Below are 25,859 nucleotides of genomic sequence, written 5' to 3'. Positions count from 1 at the left end.
TGGAAAATAAGATTTTTCTAATTACGAAGAATATTAAGGTTTTAAGAAATAAAATTGTAATTGTTTTGCTATAGTATGTATTTAAAAAATTGTAATTTAACTTCAGTTAAATTTTTTCCAGGTATGTCACATGGTCATTTTGGGCATGTTCGTTTCCTCACAAGTATTTGTGCTTTGTCTGGTAAAGATTCGTTTAGCCCTGAAGGAACAAACAAACAGTTTAGTCAATTTAAATATAGTGATGTTAAAGCAGGACCATCCACTTCTAGTGCTGTGCCATATTCTTCTCTTGTGATAAGTGGAGGTGATGGTTATGAAGATTTTGGCAATTTAACTACTGCCGAGACAGCTGGAAGAGATGATAGCACAAATCATTTGCTTATGTGGAGAGTTTGATTAAGATTTATTGTAGCATGTAATGGAGTTACATTGTGTTGATTACAAGAGTTGTGATTTCTAGTGATTAAGGATGTCATTTTGATGAAAGATTCATGTAGAAGTTTGTGTGAGAAACTATTACATTTTTGTTGAAGGCTTAAGGAGGGAAGTATGCAGAAAGGAAGAGTATAATGTTTGCACATTGCTCTTTTGTGGAAGAAGTAAATGGAAATACTAAACATAAAGTTCAAAGTTTACAAATTTATGAAATATTGTTTTAACACATTGGTGTATTATAATATCGTAAAACATTTATATACAGGGTGTTTCTAAATAATATTGGGGTTTTAATGCTTTGTAGTATTTATTATGTAAAACTAAAAATTATAATTAATACACAAAATGAAAGAGCATCTCAAACAGTTATACCTACAAGCTTACAAGTATTCAGTGTGAGCACCTTTCGTCACACGACACACATGAAGTCGAAAACCCTTGGTCTAACTAATCCTTGGTGGTCCCATACTCTTCACTTAGCAAAGGCAGCCGGTTTTAAAACTGATGATACCATCTGAGGATATTATTATTTTTGGGAGATCATATTTGAACTTAATCTGAAATGCACATTGTACGGTAACTGTGGATTCAGTCTTTGCAAACTGCATAACACAAATTTCTGTTCACTAGTCACCATTTTTGCTACTAGCACTTTCTGCTGCATGTGCATACCAACAAGCAGAACTGTTTGAGTTGCTCTTTCATTTAATGCATTAATTATGATTTTAAGTTTTACGTAATAAATACTTCAAAGCGTTGAAATCCCCATATTCATTTAGGAATGCCCTGTATATTGCTTTTATCTCAATGCATTAATTGCTCAGGTATTATATCATTTTGAAATTATGTCTGTCAGATTACTATAATAGTAAGATTTAATTTAGATTTTATATAAGAGACATTTTCATTCTATATTTTAAACTTTCTTCCTATAGATTCTCTATATTTTGTTAACAGCTGATATTTATCTGAATAATTTAAACTTAGCTTATGTGTGCCCCCTTGTTATGTTCTATAGATATAAAACTTGAGGTAAGCAGTGACAGGGCAGATACTCTGTATTTTAAGTATATAATATTGCAATACATTTTGGAAACTGCTAACTTTTTCTTGCAGGCACTTGGAAATTCAATTCTTCATATTTGAGAGTATTTTAGTGATCTTAGTGTCATTAGTTACTGTGGTGAAGTTGTCTTTCAATTGCTGGATTATGTATGATTTCAAAATATGTAGACCTTCTTTGGTAACAATACAATGTGTGAAGTTCTGTATAATTGTCATAGACATTTTGAAAGGGCAATTGGTCATGTCATCTTGCCAGCATTAGGTACTTCATATTGAGTTACTGGTTAAAAATATGATGATGACATTGTAATATTTGTTAGTGTTTGCTGATTCTGAAAAATAGTAAAGGCTTTCAAGACTTATATAGACGTTTTCAAAGTTTACACCTTGAAAAATATCACTGGCAGATGGATCTAATTTCTTCGAAGCTGTTCAGGTTTCTAAATCTTAGTCCTCCATCTGCCTTTCTGGATGGCTTGTTGAAGGAGAAGGTGTGTATACACCAAAAACATTTAAAAAGGTTGAAAATGAACATTGCTGACGTAATTGAAAAGAGCCATACATGTTTCAGTCAGATGTTTGGAATCATGGAGCATTGGATTTGCCAGGTGCTTATGGAAAAAAAACTGCCACTTTAATACTAATTGTATTGCAATATAGTGTTCATATCTGAAGGTCTGAATTATATGTGCTTACTTTGCGTATTTTGTCTGCAGTAAATGGTAACTTTGGTGTTCCTATGTGTGAAAAAGTGTGTCAAGTTTGTGTAAACTGTTAATACCAAAAATTATAATTTGTTAAATAATGTAAGTTTGTACAATTTTTTATTATCTAATTATTTTCAGAAATAAAAATTTCAGATATTTTGATTTATTACAGTCTGAAACTATAATTAACCAACTGAAAAGATATTGTATTTTTCTGCATTTACAAGATTAGCAAAATATTTCTAAGATTGACTCAAAATCTTAACTTGAATGCATTTGTGTAGTGGATTTTTCTGAAATTAGCATAACATTAAAATGCTGTAGTATCGTTTTATAAGATAATTGGCAAAAGGTATTTTCTACAGTTTATATAATGTTTGTAAATATCAAGTAATTGTTGTGTACAGTTTTTTAAATTTTTCTCTTAAAATGTTGAGATAATTTTTTTTAATTGTGGTGCTATGGAAACATGTTTAATAAATATGTGTGTGTGTATATATATATATATATATGTATGTATGTATTTATCTAATATTTTATTCTTTTAAGAAATGATTTTTTTCAAATGTTATTAATTTGTAAATGGGCATTTATTTAATTATAGAGATATAATAATCTTAATTAAACATATATGATGTTGCTACAGCCTTTTCAACATTTAAATCACATTTTATATTTCTGTTAAGAATTTTAAAGTAATATGTATTGTTGGAATGCATAAATGAATATGTAAGAATATGGAGAAATTAGTACATGCACCTTATTTAAAATTACACAAGGTACAGTTATTATAAATTTGTAATATCTTCATAAAGTATTAAACTTTTATAACTATTTATGTTATTAACATGCAGTATGTAAGTTAAATTTTTTTAACAGGAAAAAAATCTTTGCTAAAAGTACTCATAAATTTGATTACCTTAAGATCAGCCAACCTTTAGTCAATCACAGACTAAATCTTCAAGAGAACCACTGCCTTAAAATGTTAACACCTACCATCCATTTGTTCATGTGGAAACCAGAGCATTAACTTGTATGATGTTTCCTCTTGTCTTGGAAGCTGGAGCTGGTGAGTTACATGAGCCAGTCACAAGGCTCCATGTGGATAAATGTTGGCAAGAAGCGGACATTTCTCCATAAATACAAAGATGGCCATAGAATAACTGAAAATCTGAAATAATCAAATTTGTGATGAATTTTAAAATTTGTTTACAGCCTTTTTTCCCATTTAATTTCTATCCGATACTTTATTTAATTTTTTTTTTCTGTTGAGTGTTCTGTGTGCTGTTTGAAATAAATAAATAAATAAATAAAAATACCACTTGAAATAAGTTTGAAAGTAAACAATTTTCAAACACAAATGACATTATGTGTTAATTTTTTTCCTTTATTTTAGAGTAAAAACTGTGTTTTATATTTCTGTATGGAACTGGTTCTTAAAATATTTTTCAAAGAGAAACATTAAGCAATAAATAGAAGAATTGTTTACCTTGTGATTGAGAAGCCAAATTTAGTTTGCTTAAGTGAACTAAAAATCGTTACATATGTTATTTTCATTGTAATTATGTATTATAATATTTAATAAAATTTCTTTCAGTACATTAGGCATTCATCATATATGTAATATAACTCAGTTTAAGCAAAGATTTAATTAAGCATGACTGCTTGTGATGTGTCATATGCATCTGAAATATCTATGCTAGAAATTTTTTTCAAAAGCTTTTCTTGATTTTTATAAACAACTATATAACTGCAAATTACCATAAATGTCTTCAAGTAATGAAGGAATTTGTTCTATTTATTTTCAGAATAGTTTGAAGAGTGAATAATGGGAATCTGAACTTTACATTATCTTCAGGAAGAAGTTTAATTTTTGGTCAGACATTCAGCTTTTAAACATTTAAAAATGTTTTCAAATATTAAATATTTTTGGTTAATGATATGTTTCTTCCGAAAGGGAAATATTTTATATTAGATTTTGATAAGAATAGCAGCATCAAACATAAGACTAAGGGAAAGAAGAATTAAAGGGCAAAAAAGCATCCAGTTTGAAACATCCAGAAAGGAATGTTTCATATGGCTAGCTTTTGTATAAGAGTAAGAAATTGCCTTTTGATAATGGTGCAAATGTTGTGAACTTTATTGTTGCGATCATCATGTCCTTTCAAATTCCTAAAACTCTGAATCAGTCAAAGAACTGTGCAAAATGGAAAATTTATTATTTAAAAATGCTAATAATGAGAGAATTTGTGATGCACTTTGAAACACAAATTTTAGGACCTCACAATTATTACATGAACTGTGGGAAAATGCAAAGTGCATGAATTATTAGAATGGAATTACATTGTTGTAGGTTCTTAACTCATTATTAAAAGTTTATCTTTCCTTAATTTTGTTCTTTGCAGGATATGATGATCAGTTATTTGTTAATTGTCAGAGACTCTAATAATGTTCAAAAGCATCCAATTTTAATTTCAAGTGTTTGCTCTATGAATGCCAGTTTTTGTCCCAAACTGTTCCCATTTGGACACTATTAGAAGAATATTCTGTTGCAATGAAAATAAAGTTACACTTTCCAGATAACAAAAGTATTTTCAAAATACAGCATTTTGCTTTTTCATTGTACCTTGTAAACAGCAAATATGTAGCTGTTCTACTATATGTTTAACAATACTTGATAATTAGTTTCTAAGAAATATATCTTTTTTCAGTAATTAAACTACAGCTACAAATGTGCGATGGTAAATTGTATCGCTGTTTCTTGGGCATTTACTAATGCATCAATTTGTTTTTTAACATCCCTTTATTTTAGTAATGAAATTTTTCACTACTCTTTTTTTTTTTTTTTTTTTTTAATTGATTTTTATAACTTCAGTTTTCAGAATATATTCCTATTTTTCAAAATCATCTAAATTTTTCTGAGTACTCATTTTTATATAATATTTATGAAAATGATTGATTTGCAAAGTAATGTTTTATAATTAAATCCTTTAATCAAATTTGTAAGCAAAATACCTTTATTGTGATTATAAATATATCAGTTGTAGAAGTTATGGCAAAACGACTTTATGTAACAGCTATAGTGTGCTATTAACACATTACTCTTGTGTATAACTTAATGTAAAGTTTGAATATTTTTGTACTATTCGTATTTTGCTTCTGAAAATTTCATATATCAAATCTGATTATGTAATTTTGTCATTTTCTGAATGAAGAATTAACTAATTATAAATTGTTTGATAATTAAGCAACAGTGTGTATAATTCTCCATAGATTATAGAAAATTTCTTTTTTAACATGCTTGAATATAAATGTTCTATAAAGACTCATGTGATTTGAAGAAGTGCCTCACTGTAAAATAAAAATTCTGTGTTTACTTTTGGAGCTTTTTTTTTTTTTTTTTTTTTTTTTTCCTAAATCCTTATAAAACAGTGATATACAAAATCATTGTAAGATAAGAAATAAGAAACTTATTTATTGGAAAGAAAATGCTAACTAACAAGACTTTTAACAAAAGAATTAACAATACTATTTTGTATGAGCTATAATGTTTCTAATAAAGAAATTCTGAGACTATTAATGTAAAAATTACATTTCGTAACTTTGAAAGTAGTATATATTCTTGTTGCTCACATAAAATGTGCATGTTTAAATAAAGTTATAACATTGTGTTTAATGTTCATATTGTCTTGGATGTGAGTATTTTGTACTAGTCTAACTGAATTAATTCTTCTTTTTGTTAATTTGCTGCAAATTTTTATGAAGTGAACTATTTCTAAATATATTTGTTTTGGTACATATTTCTATTATAGATATATATTTTTAGTGTAAAGTAGATTTTTTTTTTTTTTTTTTGTTGTATTTCGTGAAATGTGTTAAATTGAAACAAACATCAAACTGTTAAATTTTATGTATGGTTATTGAATATTATCTCCCTATTTGTCAACATTAAGTAAAGAAGAATAGCATTTGTCTCCAAATAGGTATATTTTTTTAAAAACGAAGTTGATTTCTTGCTATTATAAGACCACTGCTTGAGGTTATGAAGAACATTTTGGTGTTGTGAAGAGTAGATTGCACTGTTTTTGAAATATATGTACAAATATTTATTACTTTTTCAACTGCTTAGTTTTTTTTTTTTTATAATCCGAAACACACATTTAAAGTACTATGTAAGGGAAAAATAGCTCATTTTAGATTGATGCATGTTCTGTGTGTATGTATATGTGTGTGTATATATATATATTAGCAGCTATATTTATACTTTTCATTTTTAAATAGCTATGTGTTCATTTTAAACATGTTATGTTGCAGCAACTTTAAATTTTGCAATCCCAGATTTTGCATCCACAAAATAATCATATCATGCATATCTTCTAAACTGTTTTAAATAGATATATGATGTGCATATAATGTTATGATAAATGCTATATGCCGATCATAACTACAGTGTGTCATAATAAAAAAGTAAGATTTTTATATTATTGTGATCTTCTGGTGTATGTGTGTGTGTGTCTGTTTGTATGCACATATACCAAATAATGCAGTAATATTGCTGAAAGCTTAAAAAAAAGGGCTATTGTATTATTTTTCTGTATTATGATATTATTTCTCATTAGCATGTTTAAATTCAATTTCTTAATTGCATGTTAAAATATGTTCTTCAGTCAAAGTGCCAAAATTATGTAAAATGTTTTTATTGATTACATTCAGTTATTCCAGTGTTACTATAGATGGCTTTGTTATAAAAATAGGAGGTTTCGAGTGATTTAGTAGCATTTCATTTTGAGAGGAATAATAAATGTTAAATTTTTAATTTAAAAATTAAATAATTGCTCTCATTTTATGTTACTTGAACTTTCCAAGGAATTTTTTTAATAATCAGGTGCTTATTATTATTTTTTAATTCATAAAAATATCTTTTCTTTCAACCTAAGAACATAATTTCAATTATAAAAAAAATAAAACCCAATTTGGCTTATTGTTTGAATTCATTTACTGTTGTTTTGTATCAAACATGCATAAAAAGTAGATATTTTTTGTGTATGTGTTTTTATACAAATATAAAAAGAAAGATTTTAGTCACATTTGTGAGTAAAAGTGGCTTTAATTTTGTAATTATTGTTTATTATTTATACTGTATAAAAATGCTACAAGAATTATGTAATAAAGTTTAAGAAAATGTTTTTCTGAAGCTACTTTTTGGATTAAAATTGACACTGTTAAAGTCAATTTGTATTCTTCTAATAAAAATGTTAGTTAGTTCGTGTGATAAGGAGAACTCTGAGTATAAGTAAATAACATAAGATTTAATGAGTTTTCACATAAGAGATAACATGATAGAATACATACATGTCAGCCTATGACAATAAAAAAAAAGAACAAGATAAGATAGATAATTTGATCACAATAAAGCTTTAACGTCATGTTTACTTGACATTATATTATCTCATGAGGCACTTGACTAAGAGTTGATACATTGCTTCAACATGGATAATGGCTGGGACTGGAATCACACTCCAGTGGACTCCTACTGCCATTTCTTGTCTTCGGCAGTTGCGTCCAGGTCAGCCTTCTGTGCCTCTAAACATCACAAGAACACAGCTACGACGACATACACAACAATATCCATATCAGTCTGTCTTCTGCTCAGAATTAAATCTAGTTGCGCTTCTCTTACTTTTCAGCATTGCACAGACACAGGAGGGTAGTCAGATTTCCCAACTTGTTTAAAGAGACCTTTAGATTTTTGTGTGGTCAATAAAAGGAACGCATGTGTTGTCCTAAGTACATTAAGCATGTCAGTGAAGACTATCTTTTGTTTTCATTAATGTTGTATCTAGGCATATGTGTTCAAAATACACTCTTTTGCAATTTTATATATATATATAAATGAGTTTGTGATGATGTAGTTTACTCCTTAGTCATGGTTGAGACGACTTGTTCTTAGATGATGACTGGTGCGAAAATCACTGTTGGCTTGATGGTTAAAACATCACTGGTGTGAAAATCACTACCGGCCTGATGGTTAAAACATCATTATTATTTTGCACAGAACAATTTTTCAGACATACATTTTTACTGAAAAGTGGTACAACACTAGAAGTCTTGTTCTTAGATGATGACTGGTCTGAAAATCACAACCGGCTAGATGGTTAAAACAACATTTTTATTTTGCACGAGAACAATTATTCAGAAATACATCTATGCTTAAAAGTGGTACAGCACTAGGAATGCTAAACGCACCTCACAATTTCTATACATGAAGTTTGCAAGTTAAATAATAGACAAGGGAGGTGAAGGAAGAGATGAGATTTACTTAAGGAGCAGGCGAGAAAAAGTAAAGCTTAGCAACTTCGGTTGTCAAAAGCAAAGTCCAACATTACAAAATCAGCGTGAACTTTTAAAAATTTTCTGCAGTACTAGTTTTGATAGTTTTTTAACTACCTTCTTCAGCTGCTTAAGTGCAAACGAACCAAATAAAAGGAGAAGAAGGATAAGAAAAATTTGACGGAAGTTAGGTTACTGGCGCCATCTATTGATGAAACAAAAAAACCTAAAACAAAATTTCTTTAAAGGCTGGAGGTAAAGATGGATTGCAATTGGGGTCATTAACTAGAACAGAAATGTTTTTTTCTCATGTGAAACGCTTAGAAAAAAGCTAATTCACCAATGGATGATGTTTTCTGAATAATTTTGGCTGCGGAAAAATTAAAAGTGTGATTTTCATTCCAACAATGCAGAGCAACAGTGGAAATCTGCGTTTCCTTTTTCCTAACATATGCCTCCATATGCATATTTATGTTCTTTAACACAAAATCTTAAGGCTGTTTTTGTTTGACCAGTGTAAATTAAACTGCTTTGGCAAGGAATCCTGTAAATACCCCAGAAATCCATATCCAAAATGGAGACCTTAAACATGGAACTAGGAATTTTATTGATAGGAGAGAAAACAACCCGAAAGTTAAATTTCTGAAAAATAGGTGCAATTTTATAGCTAATTGACGGAAAGAAAGGAATGACAACAGAATTCTTATAATCACCTAAAACAGGATTGTAACTTTTGGTGTGTTCCGACGAGAATTTTTTTATTGCACGGTTAATAATTTTGGGTGAGAAGCCCCTGTGAATAGCAACTGCTTTTAAATAATTTAGTTCTTGATCAAGAGCTAATTTTGAGGAGCAAACATGAAGTGCAAGAAAAATAAAGAAATAAAATGAAGCTAACTTCTGTGTCGTCAGTTGACATGATCTGAAGTGTGGTAGAAGGCAAACCTCTGAAGGTTTACGATAAAGAGTAGTACTGAAGTCAGATATGTTACGTGTGACCAAAATGTCGAGGAACGGAAGGGAATTGGATGTTTAAGGCTCAAAAGTTAACTGAATAGCAGAATCAGTGGAATTCATTATTGTGCTTGCTTCAAAATTAATGTGCTTGCTTCAAACATAGTTGAGTAAGTGAAATTAGTTCATCAATTTCGGTGCAGGAGAAATGAAATTCACGAAGTCTAGTTTTTAGACACCTTAATGCACCTTCTACTGGAACATTGGTAAATAATGATTTAACATCAAAAGAAACCATGAAGAAATTTTTTGGAGAAATACTTTTAACTTTTTTTACATACTCTATTGAATTTTTGATGGTGTGAATGTTATTATCCAATAAAGTTGAAAATCTAGAAACTAAACATTTAGCTAACATATATTCGAAGTAGTGCCTAAATTTGATACAAAGGCGGAAAGGAATAACGCTTTTATGAATTTTGGGAAGAGCATATTATCTGGCACAATTCGCAACAGATGGGATAAGCGACCGTTTTAGGAAGGATTTTTGAAGATTTGATCGCAGTTTTTATTTTTGAGAGGTGCGAAGGTGAAGGGTCTTTCGTTTACGAGTTTTAGTGACACCATCCATGTAAGTGTTTTTGTCCATGACGACTATCTAGCCATCTTTGTCAGCCTTTGAAATGCTAATATCCGGGCTAGAATGAATTTCGCGCAATGTAGTTCTTACATTCGCATTTAGGTTTGACTTCAAAGGTTTGTTGAGTTTCACATTGTGGGCGATAACATGTCTAATCATTTCTTTCTGTGTCTCTGAAACTTTACTGAATTTGAAAGCATTTTCAATAGGAGCCACAATCTTTGGAATGGAAGGTTTGGAATGAAGTTTATGAGAAATTAAAATTATATTTTAGAATTTTCTCTTGTCTTCTGTTAAATTAACACTAGAAATATTAACTATTTGGAAGACTGGAATTTAAGAAATTTTGCAGTTTAAGAGATTATATTTCAGAATTCAGGAAAGAATATTTTGGAATTTAAATGCAAGTGTGTTCTTATGACGGTTAACTACATTCTCAGTTTTTAACCAGGACTTTTGTTCGATAGCAGTGAATTTTGGATATGAATTAGCAAGTTCCAAATGAAACTTATATAGCTGAAGTTCAATTTTGGATAACTGTTGACGTGTATAATTTTTATAATGGACCGAAGCAAGGTTAGTTTGCAGTTTAAGAGAATTTTTTAAGCACGATTGGAAGTTTTTTGATTACATTTAATATGAATTTAAAAATTCTGAAATATAATCTCCTAAACTGCAAAATTTCTTAAATTCCAGTCTTCCAAATAGTTAATATTTCTAGGGTTAGTTTAACAGAAAAACAAGAGAAAATTCTAAAATATAATTTTAACTTCTCATAAACTTCATTCCAAACCTTCCATTCCAAAGATTGTGGCTCCTATTGAAAATGCTTTCAAATTCAATAAAGTTTCAGAGACACAGAAAGAAATGATTAGACATGTTATCGCCCATAATGTGAAACTCAACAATAATTTTTTGAAGCCAAACCTAATTGCGAGTGAAAGAACTACGTTGCGCGAAATTCATTCCAAACCAGATATTAGCATTTCAAAGGCTGACAAAGATGACCAGATAGTCGTCTTGGACAAAAACACTTACATTGAGGGTGTCACTAAACTCTTAAACGAAAGACCATATATTCCGATCCCGAAAGACCCTTCACCTTCGGACCTCTCAAAAATAAAAACTGCGATCGAATTTTCACAAATCCTTCCGACCTACTTAAAACGGTCGCTTATCCCATCTGTTGCGAATTGTGCAAGATAATATGGTCTCCTCAAAATTCATAAAAGTGTTATTCCTTTCCGCACTTTGTATCAAATTTAGGCACTGCTTCGTATATCTGTTAGTTAAATGTTTAGTCTCTAAATTTTCAACTTTATTGGATTGGAGATGGAACATTTACACCATCAAAAATTCAATAGAGTTTGTAAAAAAAGTTAAAAGTATTTCTCCCAAAAATTTCTTCATGGTTTCTTTTGATGTTAAATCATTATTTACCAATGTTCCAGTAGAAGGTGCATTAGGGTATCTAAAAACTAGACTTCGTGAATTTCATTTCTCCTACATCGAAATTAATGAACTAATTTCACTTACTCAACTATGTTTGAAGCCAACACATTAACTTTGAAGCGAACGCAATAATGAATTTCATTGATCCTGCTATTTAGTTCACTTTTGAACCTGAAACATCCAATTCCCTTCCGTTCCTCGACATTTTGGTCACACGTAACATATCTGACTTCAGTATTACTCTTTACCGTAAACCTTTATCGGTTTGCCTTCCACCACACTTCAAATCATGTCATCCGACGAAACAGTTAGCTTCATTTTATTTCTTTATTTTCCTTGCATTTCAAGTTTGCTCTTCAAAATTAGCTCTTGATCAAGAACTAAATTATTTAATAGCAGTTGCTATTGACAGGGGCTTCTCATCCAAAATTATCAACCGTGCAGTTAAAAATTTCTCATCGGAACACATCAAAAGGTCCCGTCCTGTTTTAGGTGATTATAAGAATTCTGTTGTCATTCCTTTCTTTCCGTCAATTAGCTATAAAATTGCTCCTATTTTCCAGAAATTTAACTTTCGGGTTGTTTTCCCTCCTATCAATAAAATTCCTAGTTCCATGCTTAAGGATTCCATTTCGGACATGAATTCCTGTGGTATTTACAAGATTCCTTGCCAAAGTGGTTTAATTTACATTGGTCAAACAAAAAGAGCCTTAAGATTTCGTGTTAAAGAACATGAGGCATATGTTAGGAAAAAGGAAACGCAGTTTTCCACTGTTGTTCAGCATTGTTGGAATGAAAATCACACTTTCCATTTTTCCGCAGCCAAAATTATTCGGAAAACACCATCCATTGGTGAATTAGCTTTTTTCGAAGTTTCACATCGATGACCTCAATTGCAATCCATCTTTTCCTTCAACCTTTAAAGAAACTTTGTTTTAGTTTTTCTTGTTTCATCAATAGATGGCGCCAGTAGCCTAACTTCTGTCAAATTTTTCTTATCTTAACTTTCTTCTTCTTTTATTTAGTTCATCTGCACTTAAGCAGCTGAAGAAGATAGTTAAAAAACTATCGAAACTAGTACTGCAAAAATTTTTAAAAATTTACGCTGATTCTTAATGTTGGACTTTGTTTTTGATTGTTATTTAGCGTAATATTTAAACTAAACTTCGGTTGTATTTATAGCCGAAATGTTTTTGTGTTAATCCTGTGCAGTGATTGGGCAGAAGTTTAGGGCAATGCGGATACTGCAGGGAAAGAGTGACAAAAATGATTCAAAGCATGTGTACATGTGTTCATGAAAACAATTTATTTATAACCTCGAATCTGTACATTCAGTCGTCAATTAAAGAATCATACAAGGGATTTGAATTTCAATGTCAATAATTCTATATGGCTTATTCAATGTGTATAAGAATGGCGCCTTTAGAGGACCACTATTTTCACTCATCAGTTACTATAAATGTACTTTGAAATTGTACTTAGAGAATAACTGTTTGATTTAGAGCAATGTTGTATATCACAGACCTTAGAGCAGTTTTACCGTGAATGCCCTACCCGCTATCTTCGTCAGAGTGGATAGTCACTCAGTATTGGCCCAAGGCGATATTTTCCGGAGTACCTTTGCAACTTAATGCAATTACCTCCACAACTTCGTTAAGAAAACTGAAGTGATTAAGAAAGAGCAATGGCTGAAGGGTATTGAACAAAACCGTAAGGGGTTAAACGAAGAGGAGCTGGATAAGGAGTTTCAGTATTGGCAACAGTGTATCTGAAAAGGCATATATAATGAAGCCATAAAACTTTAGCTGGCCTAAACAGCAATCATTACACTTGAATCCTTTCATATCCACTTGGTCCACTGATACTTAAACAGCAAATGTAGCTTTCCAATGTCTCTAAAAGTCCTATGCCTAAGATTCAGACTGTCTTAATAGCGTCTTGTTTACATGTTGTAACATTTATGACATAAACGCAAAGTTTTATAAATTAAACGTAATAAAAAGTACAGTTTTTTTCCTTCGTATTTTAGCTTAATACTTGCAACAACCATACATAATTTCATTTGAATTGTCATACATTCATTCGATTGATTCTAATATCCACTTTACACAATCTCTCTTTAAAATTATTATTTTGCAAAACGGCTTTTCTAAACGAATTGAAGTACCACACGTAAGCATTCCGAACTTAAATCACTTCCATTTTTTCAGACATGCAAAAACTATTTTTTGGCAACTCTTTAAATAAAAAAGACCAAGTTAAAGAAGTATTCGCTTTGAAGTAATAAAAACTAGAATGAAAAACCTTAAATGTAGTTTGAGAAGAATTTATTGAGAATTTTAAGATTCTATTTTGACCTAATAACAGGAATTCTAATTTAATTTTTTTTTAGGGTAATGGCGAAATCCATGTGGTGAAAATCTAAAGGAGGGCAAAAAAAGAAACGTGAGAACAAATAAAAGATACAAGATATAAATGTAAAAAAAAATTTAAAAAAAAAAGTGATATCAAATAAAAGCTTAAGACAGTGATCTGAAATCCCAAATGGAGAAAAAATTTACTAACCAGATGCAAAAAATGTTTTATTCGGAAGTAATAAAACAGGGAAACTTGCAGTTTCTTTAACGATCAAGAAAGAAAGACGAATTCACAAAGAATAAGTGGAGAAAATTATTTTCTCATTGAGGAAACTGATAAAAGAATTTCAAATGCTAATAAAGGGAGCTTCAGTATTTTCTAACTTAATATTACAAATTTATTTTTTTTCTTAAACAGTGACGGAAAATCCATACGTATAAAAAGTGAATGAAAAAAAACCACTATAGTCATTTTGAATGAAAGTGAAGTTGCATTAATAAATGGAAATGGTTTAATAAGACTGAAAATCGTAGCTGGTTAATCTTAAAGTTATTTTCGTTTTTTTTAACAAATGTGAGTTTCATAATATTCATGCTGATTAAAGAGAAATAAAAAAATTATCAACAAAATCATGCTGAAGTTATCAACAGAGTATATTTTATTTATTTCATTGTAAGACTATACTAATTAGACTAGAGAAAACTTGATTTTTCCAGATCTTTTAACTAGTTACAAGTAGTTATTCTTCTAGATATATTCTTTCGATAACCTCTTCACAAGGTTGCAGCCCACTGCAAGGCAGCCGCTGTTGGAAAAAACAAACCTTCATAAGGGAACGTATACAACTTAAAGATCAATTTCTTTCTTGAAACTGATCGTCGGCACCAGTATGCCAATCAAGATTTTTCATAAAGGTGAAGTCCGATTTTCGTTTCAATTAATGATTAATTAATTAACAATTACTGTAAATTGGGTAAAAGTATTTTTTTAATGCGATAAAAAGGTATTTAAATTTTAGTATTTTTAGTACTTATGATCTCGATGCTAAGAAAATTTTCCTGTCTGAATGCTTGATAGTAAATTGGTTGTAAAAAATGAGCAAAAATACAAAGGTTGTATCCAGAATTATTTTCATGCCTCCAAAATACTTCTAATAATAATAACACTAGTTCAAAAGCGAAAAAATTAAATGGAGGAAGAGGTGACATGTTCCACTAACCTAGAGTAAAAATAGTTTTTTTATACATGAAATCAACATGTATATTGACAGTCGAAAGAAAATCAGATAGGATATTTAAATTATTAAGTAGCACTTAAAAAAATCGAATATTTTATAGAATATTGAAAATTTGTTATAAGACATTTTATCAGTTTATCGTCTATATTTATTTCATAGCCAGAAAAAAAAAAAGATCATGTAAAAAAAAAGAAATGCTATATACATTTTTCTACCCTTAATGTGTGTACAGCAGTTTATCATTTCAACGAAAATAAGGTTTAATTTACAGAAGTACCTCTGTTCTTTCAAGACGCACAATTTAAAAAATTGTTCTGGTTGACGGAAACGTTGGCATCCGTATGCCAATCCGGCGTTTTTCATAAAGTTGCTGGCAAATTTATTGCAGTCCAGCATTTTTCATACAGGTGTAGACATTTAGACAAAGCTCCTGGTTTTCATGAAGGTGCTGAAGATTTATTTCATCTCCTGCTTAATTAGTTATCAGTAACTGAAATCAAAATAGGTACGCTCACTTTCATGCAAAGCTTTCCTTTATGCCAGCGCGTACTTATGAAGCTTTCTGTATTTTCGAACGGCTGCTGACTTGCATAAGGTCATAGCACTCTTACGAAAGCTTCCCACTTTCAGGCGTTAGCAAATTTTTGCTCACATAGTAATGTTTCATGAATTAGAGACATGGAGAGAAGCATAAAAAAATCAATCTAAAAGTATTTTACTTCATTATTTGCAGAACTGCCAAATTAAAAGAAAAATATGTACGAGCCATTTTCTCTTAGGATGTTCTTTTCCAGGGTATTCATCCTCTTATGCTGTAAGCCTTATGTGCTTTGACGTAATCAATCAAACAGACAAACAGCAGTAAAAGTTAAAGGTCCTTTGTTACTTCTAGAGCCATTAATTCGAGAATGAGAAACATTTGTAATAATATGATAAAATCTGAAAGAGTTCAGATTTTTTATTGCCCAAAAGGTTTTGTTAAGGATTTTAACGATTGACCAAAAGGATTTGTTATGTTCTATTTGAATTCAAAATATACCAGTCTACTTTTGCATTCACTTTTTCTGACCCATTTCTTTTTATCTGTACAGCTTTACAACTAAGCATACATTTATCTTTAAGCATCATTGCACACTTACGCCATAAGCATTTCAACAGCAAAATTACAAAAATTTTAAAAGCAGCATAGAAGCATATGTTCAGATATATGTGTGTTAAGTGTTGGCATACTTTTCTATTCTTATCTGTCTCTTCTCAGTTCTTCATATTAATGCTCGGTTCACTTAATAAGATTGTTCCCATTTTTTTTCTCTTTTTGTTATTAACGTTTTGTGTGTTAACTTTATTTATTACATATCATGTTCTTCGGACTTTCGCTCCATAAAATTCAGTTGAACAGCAAAGTCACAGAATAGTTAAACATAGCATATATGTATGTAGAATTACCTATATAGAGTCTCGTACGATGGAAATAAAAATGTTTTATTTTGCTCAGTGTTGCCACTGCTCGCTTTCATACTGTTGAGTTTTTAATAAAAAATTCATTAAAATTTTGAAAAATATGACAAATAAATTTCCAAATTCAAAATTCGGTCTTCCAGGTGCCCGCAATTTTTTCAACGTACATATACAAGCAGATTCTTCATTATTAATTTTTTTAAACAATATAAGGCGATAATATTTGGTGGCGACAATTTGAAAAGTGATTCGCCGCTTTTAGTGGATGACTTGAAATCCCGTTTAGAGACTAATAGCCCATTTGGGCTAAAAATTAAGACAGGGAGTAGAAAAATTGACTTAAACAGCATCCAGTCAAAGCGACCGTCATTTAATTCTGTTGCCAAATTATATTAGCATAATTACTATTATTTCAAAATAAACTTAGCCTTTTGCTATTGCTATTGCTATTCTTTCTATGGAAACGCAATATTTTCTTCTCCATGAGACCAATCGCACGGGTTCAAAGCGTCGCCGCCTAGAGAATCAAATAGACATATACACTTCTAGCTAAATTCTTTCAAATTCTTCTACTTTCACATGTTTTTTCGTCCATTATACAATCTTGCCCTCTATATCAGTTGATTCATTATCTGCTGTTTAACTTGGCCACGGTTAAGAGTAGCGGATAGGAAGAAAAGATATGATGCCATAAGTTTCATAATTCTGAGTTCCGAAATGAAAGCGAAGTGAAAATAGTCTATGATATGGGTGAAATGCAACATTTTCAACTTCAGATTATAGGAAACCCCTTAACTCTGAGTTCAAAATTCAACTTGATGGCTTCTTAAATGTCGGTCAAGTGACAAAGTCACGTTTGCAGGCTTTTGAGCTATGCCCTATCCTGCGTATATCCCGTGGCAAAGTTCAAGACCATAACTTCGATAAGAATACATTGTTTGATTGTGGAATATCTAGTAGATGATAAACAAAGAAGTCCGAAATTATTTCTCAGGAGATACCCTCCGTGAGACAAAAGAAGAAGCAAGTGCTGTGGAGAATGGAACGATCGTCGGTAAATAAAAGAGCAACTGGTTAGCTGACTTGAAGAAGCTTTAAGAGATTCGGAAGTGCTGTAGAAGTGCAAATAAGCTATTTGCAGGTAAACTAGTGGTGGGAGGGTATACACAGCCATACAGGAATATGGAATGGATGAGCCGAAACTGGAGGAAGGGTTTACAACTATGTCAGACGAAGTATAACAGCTCATATAGCAAGATAAAAAGCTAGGAAAAGCCTCAAGATCATAGAAATGAGACAAATACACTCTAACTGGCAAGGAGTATCACAGATCAACAAAATTATTCGCAAAGTTTAAGGCAGATATCACTAGCTGGAGATGAATACAGTTGCAAGACGCTGAATTGAACAGTCGAACTGATCAACTTGGATTGGATACTAAGGTTGCCTGTGTTGACATTTTCCTTCGTAACTAAATTTATGCCTCAGCGAGCTGGCCTGACTTCGCAGTCCTAAGATATGGACCCCATAAAAGGAGGAGGCTATCAGCTGGTGCAATCGCCACAGAACTTCTCTCCAATCGTCAAGGACTTGCTGAATGACAGTGGAATTAACTCACTGCTCTACAAAATTCGCAAAATTGCGAAATGATATAAAAGTGTCAAGACCCCGTTGGATAAATTGAAAATTGCCTGGATGTTGTAGTACAGATCTTCGACTCTGAAGTGAGAAACTAAAATTCTTTCGGCACTGTATAATGATTTCTGCATGATGATTCTCTGTTATGTGTCAGCTGATGAAACTTTCCAACAAACGTTTCAGATGTTGAGCCAAAACCACTTCATTTTACCGCCCATAAATAACGCCACAGTTGCTTACCTGCCAACGAGGAACAACCATTTCATTCAGCCAGGAGTCTGCTTGCACGAGACAAAATGTCTGTTTTTTCTCCGTGTGTTTCAAATTCTTCTCCTTAGGGAACTACATCAGAACTATTCACTCTCAGGCTCTTTTATGAAACCCTTTGAAGTTTCTATAACTGTATTACTAAGACAGTAGAAACCCAGAATAATGACAACAGTATTGCAGCTTGTACAAGAAGAGGAGGTATTTTGCCTATGGAAATGTAAAACGTCCATACTCTAGAGCAGGAAATACATATAGGCTTTGCTTTTAATAGAAGACTTCTAGAGTGTCACCAAGTTGGTTAGAAATCTCCAACTTAGCGAACTTGGTGATAATTTATGTTGCCAAGCCTTGTTAGGAGGCTTATTTGTTCAGCTCTGGTTCTAACGAAGCTACTTTTATAATTCACAAGGCAGGTGATTCAGAATTAAAATACACGGCATAACACATATGAAAAGACACATGACACACAAGCTAAACGCTTATAAACATTAACTTCCCCCACATTAGATTACAAAAAATACACAATACAATTATTACATAAAATGCACAAAATACACAAATAAATAAAAAAAAAATCTGATATGTTTCAGATTTTAAATTACGTCCAAAGGGGCGTTTTTTTAACGTTTTGAGTGTTACCTTTATTTATTAAATATCATGTTCTTTGCACTTAAACCATAAAATTCAGTTCAAGAGCAATATCGCAAAATAATGTTAAATTAAGCATATCTTTAGAATTTCCGATATACACAGTCTCGCGAGCTGGAGATAAAAGTATTTTTTTTCTATATAACGTTGCCATTTCTCGCTTTTAAAGCATTGAGTTTGTAAATCAAAAATTCGTTAAAGTTTTACAAAATATAAAATCTATAATAAAACAAATTCCAAATTTGGGATTTCAGATGCCCATATTCGCAGTAGGATTTCGTCATTCAAAATTCGATGGCTCTATGTACCATTGTTTTATCACAATGCGGGAAATAGACAATCATTTATGCAGATTTTTCATTATTTAATTTCTTCAAATATAATGCAGGACTCTAACATTTTGTGGCAACAGTTTGAAAAGTGAACCGACGTTTATGAGTCCGACGCAAAATCGCAAAACGAAAACAATAGTCCTTCAGGGACAAAGCCCCTTTGGACTAAAAATAATACGTAACACTACAAAAAACACAAACAAACTTAAATTACAAATAAATAAGCGCAAAATTTTATAACAATATGTTGGTACAGAATCTCAATTATCAGTGATCAGAAAGTTTTTGACTTAAATTTGTTTCTCTATCCCGAATTTCTTTTAAATTTTCTTATTCTCAAAATTCTTATTTTCCAAAATAAGGGCTCCCAAACTTACAAATGCTTATATGTGTCATATTATGCAGTGCAATATCTGAACTGCATTTATATATTTCTCACTCGCCTTTTGCAAATTACGTTAAAATATAAATTAAGTTAAAATAAGTTACTTTATTAAACTCTGAGTTTTACAAAAACAGTTTCCTCACCATGGGTTAAAGTATTCTGTAAAAATCAGACACAATATATTTTTTTTACATATGGGAAAAATTCAGTTTGTTGGAAAAATATTCGAAATTCGAAATTAAAATAATTAGTCATATCCCTATGTATAAAATGCATAGATATGCTTAATGCAACTTTCAAGAAGAAAGCAGGAGATTCAGTAACGGATGTCGTTCCTTTCAAAATGGAAATCATCAAATTATCTGACTTTTGTTTTCTAGATGTTCCAGCAATTAATCAGTTATACAAACCATAATAACTATGTAATTTTCTTCCTTCATTTTAAGGGTGGACTGATCGAACAGACATTGCTCTCCTTTCCCGGAAGTTGGAAATTATAGTCTGTCACAGTTGGGGGTAAACCAAAAAAGAAAACAAATAACTATGCAGTGACTTTGGAGTCACTATGGTATAAAGATGTGTAATCCACGCTAATTTATTATCTTATATTCTTTATAACAATGTTTTATGTTTATGTTTTTAAAGTAAATGCTTTAAAGATACTTTTAGGGTCATTATTATGGGAGAAAACTCTCTTTCATGTTATATCATTGAACTCCTTATAATGAGTTGTTTAAAAAACTTCCTAGATTAGTAAATCGGTACTTGAATATAGTTTTGTGAGTTTTGCATGGATTATTTTAATTTTTTAAGTAATTAAAACTTAATTCTTTTAATAATTAAATTTAATAATTGAATTTTTTTGGTGTATGGTCACTGTGTAAAAATATTTTGTTTTCACAGAGCATTGCCACTCACAACATTGAAACTGTTTCTTAAAATTTGATATCTTATTTTGCAAAATTTTACAACTGGAAGTAAACTCCCAGGATCAAAATTTATGAAAATACAGTCTTCTTTTCCGATAGCCGTGTATATCCTCTGCTAAAAATAATTAATTATCTAAAAAATATTTAATCTGTAAGCATTAATTAAAAAATACATTAAAATAATTCTACTTTCAACAAAAACATTTTTACAAAGAGAAAATAAACTGAGTGTTATTTAGTAAGATAATTTTAATGTACCAGACAACACCGTATTGCATTCGGCAGATTTAACCTTCATATTCTCTCCGTGTCATTGATTAGAATAAAAAATCTGTCACTGTTAGATATCTTTTCTAAAAATAGACTAAACAAATGAGCTGATGTCATGTTAATTTTAATATCTCGTAAAAAACATAGAATCAGATTCTCTCTTGCATAACAGTAAATGCACGTTTCGAGTGCCAAATTAAAAAAAGAAGGCTAATTACTCGGATTTTTTGAGTACCTGAAGCCGCTGTGGTAATATCTCAGTTTCCTGGAGTTCTAGAGTGTATTCTTTTGATCACTGCGAGGTAATTTGACGGTGGAACATCGAATCAAAATTTTCGTTCTCGACTCTATTAAGTCGTAGTTGCATTTTTTGCTTCTTTTTAGAGAACACTGCCGACAAAGGGAAAAAAAATAAACTAAGTGTTATTTAATAAGAAAAGTTTTACTGTGCCAAAAAAAAAAAAAAAAAAAAAAAAAAAAAAAAGAACTAAGTAATCTTTCTGAAAGTTTTTCTTTCATTCTACCATTAGAAAAAGAAAAATATATCTACAGAAAGACAAGAAAAATCTGATATCTGATCTGCTGCGAGAAACCTGAAGCTTAAAGCGAAATTTCTTATTTCATTCTTGCCAAGATTTGAGAAAGAGTGAAATTGAAGAAGTTATTTTCTTCAGTTTCTCTCTTAATTACCCACTTTTGTCGAAGCAAGTAATTCTCTGCCGAAGTTATAGCGATTGCTCTTGCACTGAAATTAGAATTATTAAAAACAGCTTTGAAAAGTCGTATCATATCCTGCATTCATTTGAAGGATGCCAAATGCGTTTTGCGCTTTTTTAAGTGTACGAGTATTGAAACGTTTTCAAACGTGGAAGTATTCAAAATAGCTCCTTTTTAAAAATAAGTGACTATTGGAAAAGATGAAAACTTTCTGAAATAATTAAGTACATTTTAACGAAGATGGAAAATTAATTATCAATTTAAGAAAAAATTCATTTCTCTTGGTAGAGATCGTTGATCTTCAAACTTAGAGAACCAATAAATCTGTAGTAATTTTATAGTAATTTTAATAGACTCTTTAGCACCTTCAGAATATTGTGAGCATTTTATGTGGAAAATGAATAGGATATGATTATTCCATTATACTTTTACACACGAAAGAAAATCTACTTCATTTTATCATAAGTAATAAAAACAACAGGTCTTGTGGTATCCAAAAATTCAAGAAGAAAATTTTAAATTAGTATTCAGAATTCAAAACTTTGTTTTGACTTGAATCCCTAGAAGAGTTTAATCAAATCCAAGGATTCCGCCGTATAGGGTTTGAAGATTTTAGGTATGCATATATTTTTTTAGCTCTTTATAAATATTGTTGGGCAAAAGTAAGTATTTCAAAAATTGTATTGTAAGTACTCAGCAAAAGAATAGGTATACAAGCAGATGAACTGCGAGGAAACGGAAGTAATTTTTGGCAATGATGGGGAATATGTATTTCAGATTTTTATCGAAGCATATGCTACGTTGACAACAACGATCACAATTAGAATAACGACAATAAAATGGTACTGAAGACAGTTAGATAGTCCAGATAGTCAGACCGATTGAAAACGCATCTAACCGAATATTAGGGAGATGTGAACAATTGTTTATAAGCTATATGTGTTATAGGTAGGTAGGTAGGTTACAGAGGACTGGAACGCCTGATGTGTAACAGAGGTAAACAGGCATGTGTTCTAAACCCTCCTCTAACTACGGCAAAAGCTTCCTGGAACCACACGAGGCTGCACCAGGAGATTATTGAGGTTGTCAAAGGGAAGTACATGGCCTTACAAGGGCATTAGTAGGATTGCATTACAGTTTGAAGAGGCAAGCTAGAATAATTAGGTTATTTTGAAGCAGGAGTACATGAGAAATGAGCAATGCCCTGGCCGGGACTCGAACCTGACCTCTCGAATACGCGCCGAGTGTGCTACCGTTACACCACGAAGGCATGTTGGGAGCAGGGAGAAAATACCTTATAGTATAATGCAGGTCAAGGAATTTTACGTATCTTTTTTATCGTTTTTTATTTCAGAGAAAATGATACGGTAGAGTAAATTAAAATACCGTAAAATAACTTTTATAAATCTTTCGAGGGATCACTTGATAATGATGTACTAACGAAAAAAAGCCGTATTATCGAAATTAATGTGAAAAGTATATTTAGATATATAAATTTGATGTTATTACTAATATTACTACTGCAATAATACAAATTTTATTTTATCATCCTACTTTTAGTTTGTTTATATCGGTACTACAGGGAGATTTTAATTAAAGCTCTATTTTCAAAAAGCTGTAAAAAATATCTACTGGTCAGAATGACCTGAATGTATATGAAGTAATGGGGATTTGTCTGGAGAAGGAAAAAGAAATAGTTCGAAGTACTTTTCATACTAATGTGCTAATTGGAAGATGTGACATGCGCACCACATATTAACAAATGACGAGTAGTTCCCATTATTCTGCGTCTGAGAAGCTCGTCATGACTGTGTCCATAATTTTCATAATGGGATTGGATTTGCTTGTAAAACATTTTTACAGGAATGGTGGCTGTGCTTCAAATGATCTGAGAAGTTCGAGATATTAATGAGACGCAGTTGTGGTCCAATGTCTGCTAACGGTCTGAAATTCTGAGTATTGACAGAATCTTGGAGATAGAAATGAGCTTTGCATGAGCACAAAATTTTCCATGGTGTGGTGTTACTGGCGTGATCGCCAAAAAGTGACGATACTAAGAATATCAAATACAAATTAATTTTGCGTAAATACTTAAACTAAAATTTAGTGTTTAGTACATTGCATAATCATTACTAAATAGATTAACAAGACTTACCCAATGATGCATGCATGAGCCGAATATTTTCTTTTTTCAATCTCATATTTATTTTATCACACATATTTTCTGGATTAAATAAGGCACATTTATCACACACATATAAAATACTAAAATATCATAACTTAGATACACACAATGCGATAACTCAAATGGAATGTTCGTGGAGTGCCGAAGCGTGACTATTCGCGCAATCCTGTCCCATCGAATAATTTTGCGGTTGAAACGTGGTCAATTTTATCTTCGTATTATCGCGCTGTCTGGTTACACACTTGTAAGCTCTTCTTTTTTTTTACATTCATATTATTTTTACACACTTATCATCACGTGGTGACACATCGCTGGTCAAGCACATCTTGAAGTCGAACAGCTATTGATATTCTGCTTGAGCGTTTATTTTATGTTATTCACGTCAGCCGGACTTAGTGAGTCTCAAATCAAACACTCTACTTTAGGTACTCGATCTCTTCATTCTGCTTCTTTCTCTGCAAAATTCCGACGACATTCCACGTGCAAAACTAGACAGGAACAATGGCGACTGCTGAGTGTGTGTGGCCCGAAGGCCCACACACTCGTTAACACGACGTCAGGCAGCAAGAGGGAAAGAGGGAAAAAAAAAAAAAAAAAAAAAAAAAAAAACCAGTCCTTCCAGTTTTTATACCTTTCGACGCACGTGCTCGCGCGTGATAACGATACAAGAATCGATGTAGCCACAATGTTCTCACACATGGCCATACGCTTCCCACTTCTACCCAAGAGCAAAAGTTTGCCCGATTGGCAGGTCAGCAGATAGCAACTCCTGAATGTGTGTAATTTTGAATGGCTGGAACTGCAGAATTGTTTCTTAAAATTTTACGAACTGTGCTGATGCCTAAAGATCAGGCAATCCCCTTACATTGCACATTCCCACGCTACTTCTTGTCTCTTCTTGCAGTGCTATAATAACATCGTTCATCGACGTCGAAGCTATTGCTTTTCTCCTTCTTCCAGATTTCATGACAAATGAACAATTCTCTTCGAATTTACAAATCATCTTCTGTAGATCCTTGACAGACATCAGACCAAATTGGCATCTTGTACGCATTAATGTCTCGAACTTCTTCAAGGCACAGTCCACCGTTCTTGTAATAAAGTTTTACAAGCAGAGCCAGATCCTTCATTGACAGAGTCATAGCAAGATTCTTAGACACGGAGTGATAGGAAACGCGCGTGCATGTCACCTCTTTTAATTAGCCTATTATGACGTCATCTATTGATATAACGTTTTTCACAGTCCTTTGAAAATGAAATTTTAATTATAATCACACTGTGTATGCACTTCAAAAGATGTTAAAGTATTTGTTTACAGTTTTTACTGTCCAGGTGAAATTCTAACATAGTAATTAATAGCTGGTTTGATCTTAAGCTATGTAACTTTATTTTGAAAGACGTCCAGACTCTGCCCAAGACATCCAATATTCAAGAGTAGGTAATTTGAAACAGTGGCCATGTAAGAGGATGGAAGGTTTTAATACCACCACATTCACAGATGTCCACATCACTATACTCATTTTGGCTTAGATAAGACAGAAATGCGTCGTAACTAAGCTTTGTTCACACAGTGTCATGAGATGTTTAAGCTGAGCTTTGTTGTTAAGCAATCAAACCTTGCTACGTCAAAAATCTGATTTAAAGATTTTGCCTAATGCTTCTAACTTTTCAACTTTATGCCAGGTTGTTATAAGAGCCATAATCACAACGAATGTGCAACTTTTCGTTGACTACAGCTTAAACCCTGTTAAACAAATGTGAATGGAGTTTTATGCTCACAAAGCTTTATGACGAAAAAAAACCGTCGTTTGAACGACGCCTTAGAAGAAGATTAAGAATTGCTTTATCA

General features: G+C 31.5%; 1 protein-coding gene across 1 annotated transcript in view; it reads left to right on the top strand.

Annotated features, from left to right (window-relative positions):
* Positions 1-7,387, top strand: part of LOC118183688 (rho guanine nucleotide exchange factor 17-like) — a 597,408-nt gene extending 590,021 nt beyond the window's left edge. Inside the window, exon 23 of the mRNA XM_085818216.1 lies at positions 122-7,387. Within this exon, the coding sequence (XP_085674342.1) occupies positions 122-396 (275 nt within the window). The 3' untranslated portion in view covers positions 397-7,387. The remainder of the gene's footprint in view (positions 1-121) is intronic.
* Positions 7,388-25,859: the final 18,472 nt, after the last annotated feature.

The sequence above is a fragment of the Stegodyphus dumicola genome, chromosome 6 (genome assembly GCF_044657685.1).
Source record: "Stegodyphus dumicola isolate Sdum_Otavi_A_Nest chromosome 6, ASM4465768v1".
NCBI lineage: Eukaryota > Metazoa > Arthropoda > Arachnida > Araneae > Eresidae > Stegodyphus > Stegodyphus dumicola.
The sequence above is the reverse complement of the archived record's forward strand: the minus strand, read 5'-3'. Positions and strand labels throughout refer to the sequence as shown.